The 21328-nt window shown below is 55.5% G+C and overlaps 1 protein-coding gene across 1 annotated transcript; it reads right to left on the bottom strand.

The window, feature by feature from the left end:
* Nucleotides 1-4636: 4636 nt before the first annotated feature.
* On the bottom strand, nucleotides 4637-19989 carry LOC134557157 (N-acetyl-beta-glucosaminyl-glycoprotein 4-beta-N-acetylgalactosaminyltransferase 1-like). The gene is made up of 3 exons (XM_063409861.1): nucleotides 19947-19989; nucleotides 6417-6680; nucleotides 4637-6199 (listed from the first exon to the last, which is right to left on the bottom strand). The coding sequence occupies exons 1-3, from the start codon at nucleotides 19987-19989 to the stop codon at nucleotides 5739-5741; spliced, it is 768 nt and encodes a 255-aa protein (XP_063265931.1). The 3' UTR covers nucleotides 4637-5738.
* Between the last annotated feature and the right edge of the window lie 1339 nt (nucleotides 19990-21328).

Below are 21328 nucleotides of genomic sequence, written 5' to 3'. Positions count from 1 at the left end.
GGGTCTTTTCTTCAGTTTTAGACACTTTTTTCTTTCAGATGAATCCAAAGTGGGAGAGCAAAGTGTTGGGTGCAGAAATCTCTTCAGCAAAGCAGGACTCAGTCAGGGCAAGGACAGAGGAGACACTTGGTGAGTCTGTGCCATTGCTCCCTTTTCCTCCTGTGCTCAGAACCCACTCCCAGATCAATCCCTGCCATTTGCCAGGGCACAGCAGGAAAACCAATGCCCCATGTTTCAGAGGGAGATCACATTTCAGTGAGGAAACCTCTTGCATTTGGCCCCGGGACTCTGTGGGGGATGAACAGGGAGGGCTGGGTTCTGACAGAGCCCTGGCCAGGCCAGGGAGAGGGATGGATCCACCCCCAGCCCTGTCCATGGACAGGGATGGATAGATGGATGGATGGATGGATGGATGGATGGATGGATGGATGGATGGATGGATGGATGGATGGACGGATCCACTCCCAGCCTGTGTCCCATGGACAGGGATGGATGCACACCCAGCTGTGCAGGAGTTGTTTCTCTTGCTGCTCTTGAGGCACCCACAGCCTCAATGACATCATCAGGACACCCTGGTTTGTCCCAAAGGAAAGGAGCAGGTGACACAACCCTGTGTAAGGTGACCTCAGACAAATTATGAGAGAAACTGCACTAGATGACCCCAGCTTGTCACCAGCCACAGGACCAGAGGGACAACCCCACCCAGAGAACAGTGTGGAGCTGGCAGAGGGTCCCACAGCCCCTAGGAGATCTATCCCCCAAAAGCTGTGTCAGCACTGCAGGGATGGGGAAGGGATGGAGGGGAGGTGGCTCATCTGGAATTCAGGCAATGTGGCCCTTAGAACTGCAGAACTGTGCTACTCCAGGGAGGGGGAAGGAAGAGTTTTCCAGGGCAAAAGTGCTTATTCATCACCAGAACTCTTCTGGAAATTATCCAAAATGTGTCTGTTTGAAGAAGTGAAACCTCTCCTCAGCACGTCCCTCCAGTGACATAACTCTGGGAAAGATTTCTCCTCCTTGCAGGAGGTGGGAGCAGGGCAGAGGCTCACCCTGGGAATGTTCCTCCCAGGCAGGGCTCACTCTTGGCTCTGCTTCTTCATCAGAAAACTTGTACCAGTCCCAGGCTGTCTAGCTACAGGAAAAGAAGCTGAGTTGTTGGGAAAAATCTCTTCCTACAGTCCCTGTCCAGGGTGCAGAGCTGGGGGAACACAGCACAGCACAAGGACAGCTCAGAACTGTCACCAAGCTGCTCCCAGGGTGCCCCCAGCACCTGAAGCACTCCAGGAACACATGCACAAACGTGGGCAAGGCTCAGGGGTGGGCTGGAGGGATCTGCATAAAAACAACTAGTGGGATGCCTTTTATCCCAGAGGGAGTTTGTGTGGAGTACATCAGCTGGAATGTTTTGCAGCAAACTGAGAGGCTGGAACAAAGCCAGGGCAGCCATGAAAGTAATTTCCACTTTCTGTTTCACAGTAATTGATCTGCCTCATTTGCAGTGCTGGAAGCAAAGGGCCTGGACAAAATTTGCAGAGAAATTCACTTCTGTGTGAAGTCTCACACTGCCTCCTTCAAAATCTCACGTCTCAGTCTCGGTCTGGAGGAACAGCTCAGCCCGGGCCACACCCTACAGGGAGCAGAGCAGGGGCTGGATCTGACCATGGTGGGTCCTCAGACTTGGGAAATGGAGCATTTTAAGGTTAAAGTCAGCACAAAGGCAAGTGAGACCTGGAGCTGCTCTTTGTGGCCAAGCTGAGCCTGACCACACCGGGGATGTCACCAGAAGAGTCCCCACACAGGCAGTGTGTGGGGAAGAATGTCCCATTGAACTTTGGCTTTAACTCAGCTGATCTATTTCTCCCCCACAAAACAGGTATTTAAGTAAAAAGTGGCACCCTGTTGGGTCTTCTGCCCTTGTTCCACTCCAAATTCCTGAGAAATGAGGAGGAATGGAAAAGCACACCCAGGCTGGAACTGAGGCCTTGGGGTGCCAGAGGCTTCCCCAGCCTGAGGAGCTCCCCATGTGTGACTGCTCAGCCAGCACAGAGTGGCACAGGGACAGCCCAGCGCCCACCACAGAGGCGGGCCACGGAACTGACTGTAGCAGGCCAGGAACAGGCACCTTCCTAAGCCAACTGCTTTTACCCCAGAACATCTTTCTCAGGTAGAAAGCATTTTTAAGAGTCAGGTAAGGGCTTCACCTGCCCTATTGCATTGCTGCAGGGACAGTGGGGTTGGCACAGCTGGAAGCACCATGCGCTCTGAAATCCCCCTGATCCCAGTGACCAGAAGCTCTCAGGGATCCACTCAGACCAGCTTGTTCCAGCAGGATGTGTATTCCCAAGCCAAGGCCCACAGAAAACCATCCTACTGTGGATTCTCTAAGCCTTCCTTCCCCTGCCTTTCCCTTCCAGGGGTGGTGCAGAGCACCACTACAGCTCTCACCTGGCTCCAAGGTCACAGTGAGGTCACACAAGGCTGCTGCAGCTCCTGCCCCACCCGGTTTTACAGCCTCAGCCCGTCATTTCCCCACCCTCAGGCTCTGGATCCTGCAGGGAGGAGAGCTCCCGCTGGAAGTGCTGACTCGCGTCTGCAGAGCCACAGCCGCGGCCCTGCCCAGCAGCGCCGTTCCCTGCACTGCCCGGGCACAGAGCATGGGCACAGCATCCCTGCTGATCCATCGGGGAGTGAATCAGCAGCTCTGGAGCCGGCTGGCTGGGATCAGCTCCCATTGCAAAGGATCTGTGTTCTTGGGGCTGGATTTTGCCATTAATCCAGCCCAAGGAGCCTGGCCAGCAGCCCAGAGCAACCCTGGCAGCCACAGAGAGGTTCTGTTCCCCCTGCAGGTTCTCATCTCCCCCCGAGAGCTCCCCACAGCCTCGGCCCTCAGCACATCCACTTCCAGCTCCCAGCGATCGATGCTGATTTAATTGCTGCAGCTCTTCCAGGAAACGTGCTGCTGCATCCATGTGTGGGTAGAGAGAAAGCAGAGTGACCTGGTGGGCACCAGAGCAGGGCTGGCCTCCACTGCCATCCAGCTGTGAAACCCCCAGATCCAGGCACAAGCTCTGGGAGGAGAAACAAGAGCACCCAGGAGATTGAGGAGGGGATTGTGCTCCTGTGCCCCTGTGCTCAGGTGAGAGCCCACTTGCAGAGCTGCCCCAAAGCAGCACGGGCAGGACCTGGAGCTGCTGCAGAGAGCCCAGAGGAGGCTCCAGGATGATCAGGGGGAGGGAGAAGCTCTGGTGGGAGGAAAGGCTGGGAGAGCTGGGATTGTTCACCTGGAGAGGAGAAGCTTTGGGGTGACCTCACTGTGATCTTCCAGGACCTGAAGGAGCTATAGGAAACACAGAGAGGGACTATTGAAAAGGGATGCGGGACAGGACCCAGGGAATGCTTCAGACTGACACAGCGCAGGGCTGGATGGGATACTGGGCAGGAATTGTTCCCTGTGAGGTGGACAGGCCCTGGCACAGGGTGCCCAGAGCAGCTGTGGCTGCCCCTGGATCCCTGGCAGTGTCCAAGGCCAGGTTGGACATTGGGGCTTGGAGCAGCCTGGGACAGTGGAAGGTGTCCCTGCCATGGCAGGGGCTGGAATTGATGTTCCCAAAAGTCCTTTCCAACCCAACCCCTTCTGTGATTCTGTGACTCTTTGATCTGCATTTTCTAGAGGAGGATTTACTGGTTTTCAGTGCCATTGTTCCTAAACTCGACCTTTGTGGATGCTGCCAGTGCAGGGGAGGAATCCAAATGCCACTGCTGAGGCAGCAGAGGCTGCTGGAGCCAGGCAGGGATGTAGAGCAGGGAGGGCTCAGAGCCTGCAGCCAGCGTGGCACAAAGCTGGGCTCTGTGCAGCTGGAGCACTGTCCCACTCCAGCAGCATGGAGAACATGCCAGAGGTCAGCCCAAGGCTTGAGGAAAAGCATTTTGAGGTGAGATGGAGATTTCTGGCCATGTTTTGGAGGCTCCCCCTCAGAGCCACAGGGCACAGTGAGCCAGGCTTTAACCTACTGCTGACCAGGATTATTTTTCCTGCCTTTAAGGTGCGAGAGTTGAATCCCCCCTGATCCCAGAAGAGTGACCCTGCAAGGCCCTGAATCCACCTGCAGAGCCTCGCAGGCATTATCAGCACCACCTTCCTGCCCACAAAGCTTTTGCCCATTACAAAGGTCTGGGTGTTTTGCCCCCACACGAGTCTGGGTTACAGCTACATTAGCTGCTCTCCAAAGTGTCTCAGAATCCCCAAATCCAAGTTTCCAAACCAGCCCCTCTGAGCAGCACCATGGAGCAAAGCCCTGCAAGGGCATCAGCCCAGGGCAGAGCGCTGCCAGACCCAGCCAGCACCTCTGGCCAGGGGCAGCAGCACAACCTGATGGAAAGTGCAGCTCCCACAGCTCTCCCATGGGCTTTGGAGGGGCAGCCCTGACCTTTGGAACCTCCTCACCTGCCACCCACACCCAATCTCCCCTTCCTGCTGAGGCAGGGAGAGAACAGGACCTAGAGAGCTTGAACTTGTGAGAACTGCCCCGAAGCTCCTTACAAGCAGGATCAGACCTTGAGAGGTGGTTCAGATGAAACACCCTGAGCAAGTATCAAAGCACTTCAGAACTGTGTGGTGAAGCCCTTTATCCAAATTCCACAGATGGGGAAACAGAGGTAAAGTGAAATGCAATGATTTGGACCTTCCACATCCAGCAATGAGTGACCTGAGGACACCTCCCTCATCACCATCCTCGTTATGCTCCAGAGTCAATCATGAAATGCAGGCTCAGACTCCAGTGGGCTGCAGTCCTGCCCTAGAGATGAGCCAGGGCAGTCTGGAGCCAGGGATGCAGCCCCAGAGCACCCCGAGATCCCTGTGGGTGCTTCATGTCTGCACTGGGAACACTTCAGCACATACAGGGACACAGAAGCTCCCACTGCCAGGGGCTCAAAGCTGCCTGCACACATCCCGAGGGTCCAGTGGGGATGTGCTGTGTTGCAATTGGAAGCAGATTCACAAAGAGAGCCTGTGTTCAGGCACCGAGCTATAAATATTCCTTTTTGAAAATGCATAACTGGAAAAATGTCTAAATGTCTATTTTTGCCTCCTCTGCTTCACCCACTCGAAACATTGACATCATACCAAGCTCCTACTGAGGCAGAGTCACTGCGAGAGCTGGAGCAGCACAACTGCTCTGAGCACAAGTGCTGGGACAGGAAAACAGCAACTTTGTGTCCTGGAGGATGGAGCAGTGCTTGGGGAGGGGAATTCTTGCACGGAAATGGCAGCTTTTGCACTGCTCTGTGATCCTGATAGAAATGAGTCAGCAAAGCCCAGGTCAGGCTGGCACAGCTTTGCCCTGGCTCATCTGAGGGCCGGGACTCCTCCAAGAGGCTTCCAGCAACCCAGCCTGCCTAAGCAGCCAGACAAAAGTGTTCTTCTCAGGTTCCCCACCTGCAGGGACACTGTCACAGGGGTGCTGGGACACTTGTCCACGGAGCCCCAGCACAGGAGCAAACACTCTCCACCATCGCAAGTTAAATATTTTATTTCAAATGTGGAGGCTGTGGCTTGCTCCAGACCTGAGAGCAGAGACCAGGATGCACACCACCCCCCCCGCCCTTCTGCTTTCATTCCAACCAGCCTTTTAGGAAAAGGCTCCAAGAGTTAAATGCTGCTTGCAGGGAAAGTTTAATGAACCTGGAAAACACTCAGGAGCATCTTCTTCCTTTCCTTTGCTTCAGCTGCAGCCAGGTCATTCCCTCCGGCTGGAACACGCCAGGTCACTCCCGGGCAGAACAGTCGAGGGAGGTTTTCTTGCAAAAACAATCCTGTGGCAAATACTTGGCGGTGCCAAGGCGGGAGCCGCGGGAATCCCCGTGGAGCCCTCCCGGCTGCCGGCGGTGCCGCTGCCCGCGCCGCTCTCGGGGCTGGGCTCGGTGCGGGGCCGGGGCTCGGTGCGGAGCTCGGTGCGGGGCCGGGGCTCGGTGCGGAGCTCGGTGCGGGGCCGGGGCTCGGTGCGGAGCTCGGTGCGGGGCCGGGGCTCAGTGCGGGGCCCGGGCGGTGCGGGGCCGGCGCGGGCAGCCCTGCCCTGCCCCTCCTGCGCCAGCAGCAGCCGTACCAGGGGCCCCCTGTGGGTCACGTAGGCGGGCCCGGGGGGCTCCCGGGGGATCAGGGCGCCGGGCAGCCCCACGTTGGGCGAGGGCAGCACATCCCCTGGAACACGGAAACGCAGTGTGAGAGCACGGCCGGGCTCTCCCGCCAGCTCCCCTGCCCGGGAAGCGTCACCAAGGAGTCCCTTGGTGGCACCAGGGACGCTTTTGGGAGCCAGGGAGCCCGCGGGGATAGGCTAGGGCTTTGCTGTGGCCATGGGGGCAGCACCGAGGGACAGCAGTGCCTGTGGCTACTCTGCACCTAGACCCAAATAACCCACCGAGGAAACGGGTGCTAGTCTCAATCCCAGCCTTTGTGCCTCTGTTTTCTGGAGCACAGGGTGTGAGTCTGTGCCCAGGGCACGGGGCTCTGCTCGCCTCCCCGGTGCTCCCTGCACGCAGGGATCGCTCCTCCCTCAAAAAACAGGGCTCCTTCCTCCCTCTCTGCACGCAGGGATCCCTCCTCCCTGCAGAGACAGCCCCGGGAGCAGCCCCCTCAGCCCGGGCCCTTCCCGGAGTTACAAACAGGAGCAGCTTCACGCGTTCTCAGGAGGGGAAAAAAAAAAAAGAAAAAAAAAAAAAGAAGAAAAAAAAAAAAGAAGAAGAAAAAAAAAACGGCGGGGGGAAGCTTCCATACCAAAAGAAGTTGGCATTTGGCATTAATGCTTTGGCATTAACTCCGTACCTGTGCTGAGCACACGGAGCTCCCCCAGCCAGAAAACCCAAACAAAAAACGCTCGGAGTTAAATTCTCAGCTCTCAGACTGTGGCACACTCTGTGCTTCACCAGCGTTTGTTTCGGCAGGCTGGGATGGCCCTGACCCCGGAATGCCTGTCCTAGCTCTCAGTGGGAGCATTTAACCCTTGTTTAACACTGAGCTTGCTGGGCTGATGTTGAGAAAATCCACTACAAAGGGGTTAAATAATGAACCTTTTATAGGTTCATTAAGAGGTTTTTACAGGTTTTATAGGAGAATTCAATTATTTTCCAAGTGTTCCTGATGACTGGGGAGCTCTGGCTCAGCCCATCTGCCAGAGAGCAAGGACAGACAGTGGGACACCCCCAGCAGAAGGATTTGGGATCCTGGCAGCTGCTCTGAACAGACCCATTGGTCTGATGGTGACACATGCACACGTGCACACGTGGAAACCAGCAGCATCAGGCACAAAGCAACACAATGGGGCACAAAAAGAGCTGATGTGGAGCCTTTCCCCCATGTTTATGAGCTGCAGGTGATATCTTTGTAAATGGATAAACACAGGCTGAGTTGTGGGGTTCACTGAGTTGCAGGGAAAGAGCTCCAAACACCCCAAAGGAGCAGCAAAACCTCCCAGGTGCTGCCAGCCAGGCCCAAAGGGGTGCCAGGGAGTGTGACAGCAAGGGCCACAGCCAAACCAGCTCCCGCAGCTCCTCAACTCCCAAACAGAGCCAAACGTGGGGCAGGACCACACTGAAAGGAGCTGGAGAGCAGCTTCTGCTCATCTCCACCAAACAAAGCCACCCCCACGTTTTGCAGAGCAAAGATCCAGCTCAGTCCCTCACCCAAACCACCAACGGTGTGCTGGAAAGGCAAGGAATGAGCACATGAGGGGGTGGAACAGGGAAGGACAGGGCTTATGGCACTGGCACGTGGGGCCAGCCCACACCTCCCACTGGGGTTTTCCTGGGAACTTTCACCTTTCACCCTGCACCAAGGCAGATGTTCCCAGCTCCATGGGTGAAGAGGCTGGCTGAGCTCACATGTCCAGCACAGCAGGACACGTGCATGCAGCAGGAATGGCTCCTGTGTTATTTAGTCCTGGATAAATACTGCCACTCACAGTGGCATATTCCTGGGGTTTCTAAAGGGCCTTGGGCTCAGCTGCAGTGCCCAGCTGCCACAGTATCATCTCACAGGGCAATAAAGGGGTTTTACACTTTCTTACATTGTGAGAGGAAAAAAGCCTTGAGATGGAGAACATCCCCAGTTTAGATTTTTGATGGTGTGGGAACTTTTGGCATCAGGAGAAAGTTTGGATACCACCAGCTGAGTTTTCCTATGTGGTTGGGGGTGCTTGGGTGCAAAGAACCCCAGATAAGGCCACAAGATCTGCCAAATTTTCCATGCTGGAGAGCTGAGACAGAGGCTGATGCAAATCCCAGACATTTCTCCTCTGACCTTCTCTCTAACCCTTCCCAAAGCAGAAATGATAAAGAAGCCACAGGAAAGGACACACAAACATTCCCTGCCTGCAGAGCCTGGATCCAGCAGCTTTCCCTGCATTACAGCCCAGGGGAGGCCCCCACAGAAGCGGCTCCTTCACACCAAGAGCATGACAGGAGTGCCCTGGGGGCTGAGCAGGGGAATGCAAAGCACTGGAGAGAGGATGCCAAGGGGAAGCCCAGAGCTGACAACTTCTCGGAGCAGAACGAGCTGGGATCAGCAGCCACACTTTGTTATTTACAGCTGGTGCTTGGCTACTGGCCTGGAAGTGATTCCTGAGGCGAGGGAGGAAGGGCTCCACAATATCCCTGGGAATGCTCTGAGCACGAGCTCCTCTCCCTGCAGCACCTGCCAGCAAGAGCTGTCCCAGCTTTCCCTGGGATAATGGGAAAGGCTGTGCAGGCAGAGCTGCCTGGCTCCTCTCCTGCTGCAGGCACAGATCCCTGCTGCCCCTGCCCTGCCCGGGGTTCCTCTGGAACTGTCCATGCCGAGGGACCAGGACCTGCTCCAGAGGGAAATGCTCCCACACACTCCTGTCCCAGCCCGACGCCACCTCGGGGGTCTGGCTGAGGCACTGGGGGCACTGGGATGTTCCTTCCAGGCTGTGGCACTTGAGATGAGCCAGGCCCCCACAGCATGCAGACATTCCAAGAATTCCCTTTGGCAGTTTTCATCCTTGGGCACAAGCTGCTCCAGAGGCTCTGGAGGACACTGTGCAGTGGGTTCCCTCTGGGAATTCCCTCTGGATTCTATATCTTGAAGGATATAGAAATAGCTGCAGCCGTGATCCTACAGGACTGTGGGGGCTCCCACCCTGAGCTGGCAGCACAAGACTCAGGGAGAGGATGGGGCTCAGAGCCTGCCCACAGCCAGCCAAAGCAGCCCAGCCAGCAGCACAGAGCAGCCCTGGGGCAGCCCAGCCTCTGCAAACACACTGGGTTACTTTGGTGCCCTTTCCTCCAAGGCCGGGTGGGACAGAGCTTGGAGCACCCTGGTCTATGGAAGTGTCCCTGCCATGGCAGGGGTGGGACAAGGTGAGCTTAAAGGTCCCTTCCAACCCAAACCAGTCTGAGATTCTCTGCTCCAGTCCAAAAATCGAATCAAAAAGCCTCCTTTGTGCACCACAAGCTGCCCCCTGCATCCAGCTGTGGCTCAGCAGCTGCCAGAGCAGAGCCAGGACTCCCTGAGGCTGCTCCCCCTAGTCTGGCAGCAGCAGCCCCAGGCTCAGCCCAGCCAGGCTGTAAATCAGGCTCAGGGTGTTGGGGCTGCACAGGAGCCCCCATTGGAGAACAGAGTGTAAAAGACCCCTTGCTCAAACAATGACCCTTTTGTGATGCTGAAAATGGGCAAACCCAGAATTCTTTAGTTCATTATAGAATTACGATTTCTGAGAGAGTGGGGAGACACATCCCCCTTTAAATCCAAATTAATGCTGCTGAGCTTCAAGACTCTGACAGGTCCACATTTTTTTAACACCATCCAATAAAGCACCACCAAAGAACAGACAGATCCACAGAAGTATCATCACACAGAAAACACAGCTTCTCCTTATAGGCCAGAGCTTAGAGCACGTGCTGAGATCTGCTCAGGCTTTCCCCAACTATCAGGCAAAATTAATCTGTGCTGTATTGCTGCCACTGTGTGAGGCTTCATTTGGCTCATTTTCTTTTCCTTTTCATGATGAGAATAAAACAAAACCTGAGACCAAGCCATGGTGCTAAACGCTTGCTCACTATGCCTGGTGGTGCTGAGCCCTGCAGTGCCAGCACACAGAGCTGAGCAGGGCAGCAAACAGCCCTGCCTGCCCTGCTTCCATTATCCAGCTGCAGGACCAGAGATTCGGGGTAATACAAGGAAAAACCCTCCCCAGGGGAAGGAGGGAGGGAGGGTGGCTTTTCTGAGCCATTTGAGTCGTAAAGCACCCAGCACTCTGCCTCATGCTGCAACTCATGAGTTTAATTCTCAGAGCTGCTGGCAGTGGGACAGGTTTCACACTCTTATATTTAGAGAGCCTCGCCTGACAAACAGCCAAAGCTGTCGCCTGTAAATCAGGGGGTTCTGACAGGGCCCAGAGCAGGCAGTGAAAGCAAATGGGGGAAATGAAATTACAGGCTGCAGAGGGACCTCTGCAAAAGAATAAGCTTTTATTTTCTGTTTCTAAAGTTCACAATCATTAGAAATATTTCTCCCTCTGTTCTTTCATTTGTTTTTAAGCCAGTCCCTGCTGTCAGGCCCTGGGCCCCCTCAGCTTCCCATTCCCTTGGCTTTGGCCACGTAGTTCCCACATTCCTGGCTGGGGTGCCCTAGCCTGCAGGAGCTGACGGAGCCCAGGAGATCCCACTCATGGCTCCTGTGGCCCTGGGAGGCAGGAGCAGCCCAGGGCTCCAGGCATAAGGACAGGGCCCTGCCTGGGATGGAGAGCACAGCATGCAGCATCGGGGCCTTGGGGGGAAGGGGGTAGTGTGAGATCCATGGCTGAACTCAGCCCTAAAGGCCTTTTCCAACATTAATGGCTCTACAATCTCCCACTGACACAGAATTTTCATTCACACTGAAATATCTCCTTCTTCTGCAACCAAGGAGAAGCACAGAAAACTCCTGGACTGCCCTGGGGAGCAGCATCAGCTAATCCCCCCTGCCCCAAAGCCTGGAGAAGCACCATTGGGAACATTTTAATGCTACATTTTACTTGCTTAGCCTGCATGGCTGGGGATCCTTGGGACAGAGACCTCCTGCCTCCAAGGCTCCCATCCAAGGGTTTTCCAACCTCTCAGCAGAAGCAAAAGGAGGAGAACCAAACAGAAGCAAAATTCAGCCCTTCCTTGTTCTGTACAACTCCACAGCACTTTGCTCCCATCTCCAGCAGGATTTTAATTTGACCCTCAGCACAAAGATGGAACAACAATTGCAAAATCAACTGCTGGGAACTAAATCAAGCTGATGAAAGGATAAGAGCAACAAAAATCCCCTTTATTCATTCATCTGATTCTACTGTTTGAAGTTCTCCACGAGCAGCTCCCAAGCCAAGCTCCTCCCTGTGTGTGTGAACTGAGAGCTGTGTGATGAAGATGGAAAGAGAGGATCACAGGCTCTGAAAGGGGAGGAGCAGGAACAGATCAACAGAAGAGGCAGCACGGCAGATTTGGGAAGTCAGGATCCTGTGACAGATTCCAGGGAAGGTGAAAAACCTAGTCTAGGTGCTAGGGCTACAGTGAAAAGCCAACAGAAGGAACAAATAGCTCAACAAGTATTCCTGTTTATTCCAGGACAGGCTTGATCCAGCATCAGGTGGAGGGGACAAGTGCCCATCCACTGCCTTCAGGGGGCTTTGGATCCACTGGGAATGGTGCCAGGGCTAACTGAGGGGGCTGCTTAGCCAAGGTCCCACCCCAGGCCAGGGGGTTCCACACTCCCAAATACTTCCAAAGAGGTGCTGAGGTGGGAATGAATCCCTGTGGATCAAATCCCCCTCACCAAGCCCAGGAGCCAGGGTCAGTTGCTGGGAACACCCCTTCCCCCCCCACCCCCCCCCCCAGACAGCCCCAAGGCTGGAAAGGGCTGGTGGAGGAGGAGGAAAGAGTATGGGAGTTCCCCCAGAGCAGGAAGACGCAGGCAGTGCATGCCCAGGCTTCCTGGGACACTGCTGACAGAGCTCCTGGGAACACACAGGAGCCAGGGCACAGGAGGGAGCCCTGAGCAATAACCACAGGAATGCTGCTGCCTCTGGCTTCCAGTCCAGCCCTGTTCTCTGCACACACATCATTGCTCCTTTCTGCACTTCTGGTTTTTAGTTTCTCTAAAGGGGAAGAGAACACACACACAAAGAAAGGGAAGGTGGGCTCAGGATAGAAATCGTTGGTGCTACACCCGAGACGCACCAGTGCCCATGCAAAAAAGCCCCAGAATAGCAGGGGCAGTTACTCAGCTGCTGCTGCTCGTTTGACAGGCACCTAAGGCAGGGGGATGCCTGACCCCAGAGCAGGACAGGGATGCCTCAGCAGGGGCAGAGGCAGGTACTGGGCCAGGCTGGTGTGAAGTGGGGGATTCACCAAGCTGCTGCTGCTTCAGCCAGCTCAGATCTATAAGCAAGAGCTCATCCGTGCTGTCAGATAAGCAGCAGAGTCTTGAATTAAACCCTGCTCAAGCTGCTCACTTCTCCCCAAGTCCAGCTTTAGTCACTTTTCCTGTACTCCCCGTGCCCTGTGTCCCCTCAGCCACCCCAGCACAGGCACCACCCTGGCTGGGAGATGGACAGCCAGGATGTGTCCATCCCACAGGAGCCACCAAACAGGGAACACGGAGCTGGGGGAGCCACCAGGGCACAAATTCAGGAGAAAGTGCTTGTTTATGTGAAAGCACAAGGAGGCAAATAGTTGACATTAAGCTTTTGGGGAGGCTGTGGGACTGGGCTGCTCCTTTCAGCCCTCACACAAAGGGCCCCTTTTTGTCTCGCTGTAAAACAGAAACCATATTGAAGGGTCTGTGGAATTTCTGGGCATTTTTTACCCTGGGAGACACAGTGCCCTGCACTCCAATGCAGATGAAGCAGGATGCAAAGGGCAAGATGTTCAGAAGTGGCTCCACATCCGCCTCCTGCCCTGCTGCTGCCACAGCCCCCCCAAAATCCTGCCCCCCAAAAACCTCAGTGCTTCCAGCATGCCCAGGGGCAGAGGCCAGAGGTGCCCCAGGGCTCCCAGCAGTTCTCACCCCTGGAGATGATGCGGGGAGCCAGTGGTGAACCCACCCCCCTTTGGAAAGGGGACAGCAGCTCCCAGCCCAGCCCTGCTGAGCTGCAGTCTGCACCAGACCCAGCGGATGCCCCACACTGCCTCGGGCGCATCGTGCCACAAGAGTCTCCAGCTGTCCCCAGGAGTGACACCAAGGCCACCCACAGCAGCTTCCAGGCCTGCCCAGCCCCCTGTCCCAGCAAGGACGAGGATGCTGCTCTCCAGCAGAGCTGAGGACACCTCCCTGTCTAACTTGTGGAAGTTACACACCACGCTTTAACCTCCAAAGCTTCCTGCCCCACAGGGTTTGGACCAGCCCAGAAACAACAGCCAAGCCCAGCAGCTGTGGACAGGCACCTCTGGAGCACACAGCACTTCCTGCAGCTCCTTGTGGCAAAAGCAGGGATTTCTCCAAGCCCACAATGCTCCTCAGATGTACCTGGGTGACCCTACAGGAACTCTTGCCATCTCAAAGGCTAAACTGGGCACAGACCCCACCCCACGGCTCAGCCTGACGCTTCTCACATCCCTGAGGCACTTTCTGCCCATGTGTGGTGGAAGAGCTCGTCCTCTGCAGGCTTTGCCCCAGGAGTGCAGCTGGGACAGGAATGAGGGCTCACATCCAGTGTGGGCAAGGCTGGGATGTCCCTGTGGAGCAAAGTGAGCGAAGCCCAACCCTGGCACAGCAGCCAGAGCTTCACAGAACCCCAGGACAGTCTGGGTTGGAAGGATCCTCCAATCCCACCCTGTGCCACCCCTGCCATGGCAGGGACACCTTCCACTGTCCCAGGCTGCTCCAAGCCCCAGTGTCCAACCTGGCCTTGGGCACTGCCAGAGATCCAGGGGCAGCCACAGCTGCTCTGGGCACCCTGTGCCAGGGCCTGCCCACCCTCCCAGGGAACAACTCCTTATTAAAGACGTTTATAGGATCAAAGTCCCATTAACACCAGGGTTGCAAGTGCTGCTGTTTGCAGACATTTCCCCTCCTCACCCCTCAGCACCAAGGGGATGAACAGCATCTCCCCTTCCCGACCGTGCCCAGCACATGGCCAGAGCAGGGAGGTCGTGTCAGGACAGCTCCGGTCCAAAGGCTGCTGACACGGGACACAAAGCCCCCATTGTCCCTCCCTGTGACCCCCGGTGACAGCAGGAGCGTGTCCTCCCACCAGGCAGGGCGGGGACCAGCCCAGCTCTGTGTGAGGGGGCAGCGGCTCCTCCCTGGCAGCGCAGGGGAGCTGCCACAGGAACATCCTCCCAGTTCACCGTGAGACTCCGAGGAAGGAAAGAAAAACGCAGAGAGCACATCCACAGCTCCATCTGATGGAAGCCTTTTGGAGAACAGCCTCGCCCACACAGCCACCCGCAACACGTGTTCCACTGGAAATCACAGTCAGGGAATGTCCCGAGCTGGAAGGGACCCCCCAGGATCACCCAGTGCAGCTCCTGCCCTGCACAGACCCCCTCAAAACCCCACCTGGGCATCCCTGGCAGCTCTGTCCAAACACTACTGGAACTCTGGCAGCCTCGGGGCTGTGACCATTCCCAGAGGAGCCTGGGCAGTGCCAGCAGGTTTTTAATAACAGAATGGAGACTCTTCTACTTTGTTTTTTTCTGCTCTCTAAATGAGAGCAGATCCTGCTCTCTAATATGAGAAAAGGATTTCTGCGTGAAGGTGCTCAGATGAGGAGACATCCAACCCCAACAGCTAAAATGAGTTGAGCTGGCTGAAAGGGAGTTGGTAAGAAAAAGCTCCATCCTGAAAGTATTTTGCTGGAATCAATCTGCTTTTCAGAGCTGTTGACTTTTTGACAAGATGGGAAACCGGAAAACTTCCACTTTGCATCAAAAACGTGTTCCAGCAAGAGAACAGAAAATCTCACTTTTCAGTGAAAACAATCCCTCCAAATGGAAAACTTGCACTGTTTGTTTTCATTCTGCCATGAAATTCTCCTTAGCACAGGGAAACATTCCCAGCCAGTCCCATCAGCACGTGGGCTGAGAGAAGTCACAGGACAAGTGACACCGTGGCCCAGGCACACATTCCAGGCACAGGGCTCAGCTGTTCCTGCTCATCTCTGCTCCTGCTGGAGTCTCACATGCTCCCAGACTGGCCTTGCTGAACTGAGCCCCCCTCCAGCTGCAGACCCACTGTCTGGAGATGTCACTGCCCAAACATCCCCTGAGCTCCGGGCCAGCAGGATTGCTCCAGCACAGAATTCCCTGCTCCAGGCAGCTCCACGCTTTTGGCTTTGCTGCACTCAGTGTTTCAAACCCCAGCCCTGCCTGAGCAACCTGACCCTTTGAAATCACAGATTCATGGAATTGTTTAGGTTAGAAAAGCCCTCCAAGATCACCAAGTACAGCCATTCCCTCAGCACTGCCAAGGCCACCACTAAACCCTGTCCCCAAGTGTCGCACACACAGCTTTTAAATCCCAAGGGATGGGGATACCACTCCAGCCTGGCCAGGCTGTGCATGGAGCAGGAGAGGATGGAAAAGGTCCTGTCACCCCCATGACAGCCCAGCACACATCCCTGAGCCGCCCCACATTCCCGGGAGGGGCCTTTGGACACAAACTGTCCTGGACACTGTGTGCAGCAGGAGCAGGGCTGGGCCAGCAGCTGTTTTTAGCAGGAAGATGCTGCAGGGCTGTGACACCTCCCTGCCACGCCAGAAATGTGAGACAGGAACATTCAGTGTCTGACCAGATCCATCTCAGTTTGTACAATTCACTTCCATGGGGAGAGAACCTCCCCCTGCCCATCCCCAGGACACCCAGGATGGGCTCCCCAACCCCTCATTCCTGCACAGCAAACACGAACAAACACAAGGGCAGAAAAGGAAACACTGCCCACCACCAAATATAGCCCAGGCAGGGCCGAGCACACAAGCAGCAAGACCTGTCCTGCACATGGATTATCCCTGTGGCTGTCACATTTATTGTTTCATTAAATTACTTTCTGGAGCACTTCAGCTGCAGCAGTCGCTCCTTTCTGTTGTGTGTTCCCCCAGCCCCTGGGGTCTCCAGGGCTTCTGCTGGAGCAGCAGCTGCACACGAGGATAAAAATAAAATTAACACATCCAGGGAAGAAATGCCCTCCAGGAGTTGTGGTTGCTGAGTTCTGGTGGGGGCTGTGTGTTTTTGGAGCCTCCTGGAATGACCTGAGTGATCTGAGGTCACTTGAAGCAATGTCTGGATGACTTCACTTTCCTGCTCATGAGCAGGCCCCTGGGGGGTGTCACACACCACAGACACATTTATCTCCAAGAGGAAAAGACAGGCCTGGATTCCATGGGGGACGTCACAAACCCTACAGGAGCACTCTCCCAAGGGAGCTGGGCTCTGTGCCTGAGCAGCCCTTCCCTGACCAAACCTCTCCCCCATGATCCAGAGCTGGGAATTCACTTCTGACAACTGAAGTGTGAACAGCTTTGTCATCAAGGGAACACTCAGAGCACTCATGTCACCACTCATGTCACCCTTTCTGAATCTGCCATCAGTGGCAGCTTTCTGTCAGCCTGCAGCCTCACTCAGCACAGGAAATTCTCCCCACTTTCAGACCACACCTCACCAGAAGGGAAAACAGCTTTCCCAGAGTCCTGCAGCACATCCAGAATGACCTGAGGAGCTTTGTGGTGATTTCTGGAGGAGTTGTTCATCCTTTTTTTCAAAGGAGATGCTGTGCACAGGCTGCTCCATCAGCAGGGCTCAGCCCTGGACACACCAGGGGTGACCGAGGCTACCAGGAGCTGCTCGGGGGACAGAGGGGCAGGCAGGACACCTGATGGCACATTGAAACCTCAGATCAGCCACCCACAGTGAAACCTGCTCTCTGCTTTTCTGCAACTGTCCCCAAAGGCTTTGCTTGCCCTTTCCTGCACCTCTCACACATCCCTGCACAGAATCTTTGAATGTATTTCCACAAGACAGCAGCACCAAAGGAGCCTGGGCACCAGGAGCACAGGTCTCCCCAAAACAGGAGTATCCACCACAGGATTAATCTCTTGCAGCATTGTCTTTCCTGAGCCGTGCTCAAGAAAAGCTTCCAGTGAATTCCTGCCTGGAGAACAGCTCAGTTCTCCTCTCCCCAGCTCAGCCCTCCAGCACCCTCTGCCTCCTCTCCATTCAGGGGACATGGTGGTGGAAATCAGAACCATCTTCCCATGGGTGCAAGGAAGGCAAAAGCCAAGAACAGTCCCAGTGAGTGCCCCCCTCCCCACCTCGCCCTTTCCCCGGTAGGAAAAGGATGTCTCGGATTTACACTCCATAAAGGGCTCAAATCCTAAAAACAGAGGCACCCTCAAATGAAAGCACAGACCACTGTGTCCAAGAGCATCCAGAGGTTTTTCTTGCCAACAGTGACACACCCTTGGCTGCAGTTTCTTCAGCAAAAGGTTAATCCCCTCCAAAGTTCTGCTTTTCTTTTCCAGAGAAGAGTCCTGGTCCAAGCCCTCAGCCACATCCAGGCCCTCACCTGTGGGACTCAGCCCTACAAAGAGTTTAACACCTCACATCACCCATTGGGTCTCAGATACTCCACAGCCAGAGGAGCCAGACCAGAGAATTTGGATCCAATTATCTTCCCTAATCTGCCCCAAAAGTCAGCCAGGGCTGGGGCTGCTCCAGCTGCACACATGGCCTGGAGCAGGAAAGGCACAAGTCCCTCAGAACATCCTCTCCAGCGTGGAGTTCCCAATAGTGCTGCTCCTCACTCCAAGAGCAAAATCACTCCACTCAAGTTTTCCTGCTCAGCAAAATTGATCCCATATCCCCATAGCAACCTTTCTCCAGCCCTGCACCATCAAACCCTTTGGAAATGTGCAAGCAGAGCCTATGAGCCAGACAGTATAAAATTCTTGGCTTTTTTTTCCTGTTTAGAGTAAAGAAACCCCAAGCTGCAGAAAAGCTTCCAGCTCCCCCAGACACCTCCGGTGCTGCAGGAACTGCTCCTCTGCCACATCTCAGCTGCAGGAGCCAGGGCTGGCAGGAATGGGAATGTCTGTAGAGATTTGAATTAGGATCCTTCTTCATGGTCCAGATACATCCCCTACTGCCCAGCCCCCATATCTGGTGAGCAAGCATGAGGTGACACAGCAAAGGACAAGAGAGAAGTGAGAGAATTCCCATTCCTCAGCTTGTGGAGCCCAGCTGGGTGGGATCTCATCCATCGGGGTCTTTCTTTGGGAGGTTCAAAGGGATGTGAGGATCTGACCCAAAGCCATGAGGAGAAGGACCCAGGGCACCAATGCTGGCCCTGAAGAACCAGCAGGGCTGGGGCTGGGCAGGGCAGGCCAAGCAGGACCCACACCCAACTGCCTGCAGTGCTCACCCCAGGGTGACTCAGAGCAGCTCCAGGCTTCCCTAGGAACAGGGAGAAGCAGCAGGAACACCTCAATTTCCGATCATGCCTCGGCTCCTCTGTAACGTGACTTGTGGCTGGTTTTGCATTCTGCAAGCGCCACAGGAGCAGACATTCCGTTCAGCCAGAGCAGCCAGGGCTGCACTGATCCCTGCAGAGCTCCTGACTCCAGCCCTGACCACAGAGGCACGGGAGGAAGCGAGAACAGGGCTTCTCCAGCAGGTCCCAATCCAACATCTGCTTTCCATGTTCCCCTGGCAGTGCTCCAGGCACACACAGCACACTTCTGTCTGTCTGTCCACAGCAGGGCCCTCTGTCTGCTCCAGCTCCGCTGGTCACGGGTCCCGGCAAACCTGGGGGGCACAGAGCAGCTCCCCGAGGAACACCCCGCATCCCCTGGGATGTGAGGTGACAGAACAGAGCTGCAGTGGAGCAGGAGGGATCCCTGCCCCATAACGGGGTTGGAAATGAGCTCAGCCGCGACAGTAGAGCCCAGCAGAGCCCCCCAGAGCATCTTAGCAGCACGCAGGGGGGACACGGCCCTTCCCCTGAGTATGGACGGGGCTGGGGGAATCCAGGGCTCCTCGGGGAGCCAGTCCCACACTTCGGGGTGTCCGGGGCAGGACTGCACCCTGGCAGGGCGGTGGAGGGGCTCCTCCACCTGCCCCCGGGGTGGCCGCAGAGCTGGGCCAAGGCACATCCGCACAGTCACAAAGCAAAGATGCACCAGCAAATACACAACTGCCAGAAGGTGGAAACACGCAGGGGCATTCAGACTACCCAGAATCAAATTACAGACGCCATAATCACTTCATTATGCCGCAGACTCCACCCCCACACACGAGAGAAGGCACTGCACACCCACAGGCCGGCTCCGATATCTCTGCAGAGACATATTTTGTGTTTTCACACACAAAATTCAATGTTCGCTCTGCACGAAGCACGCCCAAATACCCAGAAAATCATTTCGGTGTCACCTGGTGCAAACAAACTCCCTACCCGAGCAGCCGAGGCAATCGAGGCGCTAATGGCTGCAATTAGCCACTAATTAGCATCAATTACTGGCAGTCAGGGAGGGGGAAGTTACACCTGGGGCAGCGAACTGCTACAAGAACTTAAAAGTGAGGCTCACTTTTCTGCCGTACTGCCTGAAACAAAATCCGAGTGTTTCTTGATATTTCAGGGAACGCGTCCCACATTTTCCAAAGAGTAAATCCTCACTCCCCTGGGAGCTGCAGAAATCCCGACGGACCGAAAGCTTCCCGCAGTGCTGGAGGACACGAACAGCAGCACAAACAAGGGAAAACAGAACATTGACCCTTCACCCTGGCACAGCAGAGCCCCGAGGTCCAGCACAAACCGTCTCCACCTGCAGCTCCTGCAACCACGGGTTGAATTCCAGCCCAGGGGAGATTTGGATAATTTGGGATTATCAGTAAAATGTCCCAAGGTTTTGCAGGAAAGCAGCGTGAGGGAAATGTGAGGATCCTCTGCTGTAACCCTGCCCATCACTGCCCTCACCTGGGCTCAGGCCTTCGGAGATGTTGATGCAAGGTTTTTCCATCTTTCAAGTGGTCAGGCGCATCCTGCTCTGTTAGCTCCAGGATTTTCTTTTAAAAACTCTCCATCTGCCTCATCGAATCTAGAGTGGGGTACAAAACAGACGAGTTAGTGTTTGGCTACGTGGCCACGAGGTTTTTGGTGGGGTTTTGTGTGTGTTTTTTTGTTGTTTTTTTTTTTTTTTCCCCTTTGTTCTCCCTCAGGGACAGGTTAGGAGCGTGTGAAAAGTCATGCTATGAAAGGCCAATGTCCATAAAGGAGACAGAGGAGTCCTCAGCGTTATTGGAATAAAGGGGGAATCTATCGGGTCATACCCCCTGAGGTCTCTCCCGAGGTTTTGGAGGTGCAGCCTCCTTTTACCCAAACTCCCGGCAGCGTGTTGCTCTCTTCCTTTCCCCCTCGGCTGAGGCACCGGGAAGGTGCGCCCTTGGACACGTGTGGGCATTTCCCCCGAAAGCTGGGAAGTTCAGGCTGCCTGGGCTCTGCACGGACACGATTGTCCATTCCCCGAAAGTTCAGGAGATCAAACTCGCCGGGTCTGTAACCAATGCAGGCGGCGTGAGGCTGGTAGAGACAGCAGGACCCATTCCAGAGACATTAACACCCATTTCCGAGACACCGGGGCCCATTTCTGCTAAAGACCTTCGAGAGGTTTGTAAGGAATGCACGGCCGCGTACCCCAGCAGGAGCAGCCTGGAGGGAGCTGCGCTCCGCTCGCAGAGCTCCTGCAGAGATGTTCCAGCCCTTGCCTGCCTGGCTCGGGAGCACAGGTGAGCCTGACAGAAAGTCTTGGAACCTGGCTTGGAGTACTGGATGCTGCACACGGAGCTCACGGCTTTGGAAAGCACAGGCAGGTGGCAAAGTCACTTACTCTAAAGAAAAGGCAGGCTTTGAGCTGGTGACGGACATTTCAGCCCATCCTCCCACACTGCGTGCTCCTTAAACCCGGGTTTGGAACATTTCCTGTCTGTCCTGTCAGGAGCCGTCCCGGGAGTCACGCTCCCAGCCCGGACTGCCTGCACCGTGGAGCGCAGTGCTGCTTGGCGCTGGGACAGCTGGCCTGGCTAGGAGCTGGGCAGAGGATACAGGCTGGGGCTGCAGACACGCCCTGCTGATCCCTTCCCGTGCCCTCTCTCGCTGTTTGTTCCCCAAGCTCAGCTCCCAGCTCCAGTCTCCGGGTCCCAGCCTCACCCATCCCTGTTTGCCCCCCGCAGTACCTGGGTGCAGCAGCCAAGCACGGAGCAGGGCAGCAGCTGCTGGAATTCAAGCCCGGGACACACCCAGGAACGCAGCCACTGCTGGGTGCCTGTGACAGCATAAAGCACCCCCAACCCACGTTAGAG

Source organism: Prinia subflava, chromosome 12 (genome assembly GCF_021018805.1).
Source record: "Prinia subflava isolate CZ2003 ecotype Zambia chromosome 12, Cam_Psub_1.2, whole genome shotgun sequence".
Taxonomy (NCBI): domain Eukaryota; kingdom Metazoa; phylum Chordata; class Aves; order Passeriformes; family Cisticolidae; genus Prinia; species Prinia subflava.
This window is presented reverse-complemented; position numbering and strand designations above follow the sequence as displayed.

Excerpts from the sequence above, each read along its gene's own strand:
- LOC134557157 (XM_063409861.1), bottom strand. The coding sequence starts at position 19,989 with ATGGAAAAACCTTGCATCAACATCTCCGAAGGCCTGAGCCCAG. Across the intron at positions 6,681-19,946 it reads CTCCGAAGGCCTGAGCCCAG|AACGCGTGAAGCTGCTCCTG; the intron begins GTGAGGGCAGTG and ends TCCCCTCCTGAG. Across the intron at positions 6,200-6,416 it reads GACTAGCACCCGTTTCCTCG|GGGATGTGCTGCCCTCGCCC; the intron begins GTGGGTTATTTG and ends TCCGTGTTCCAG.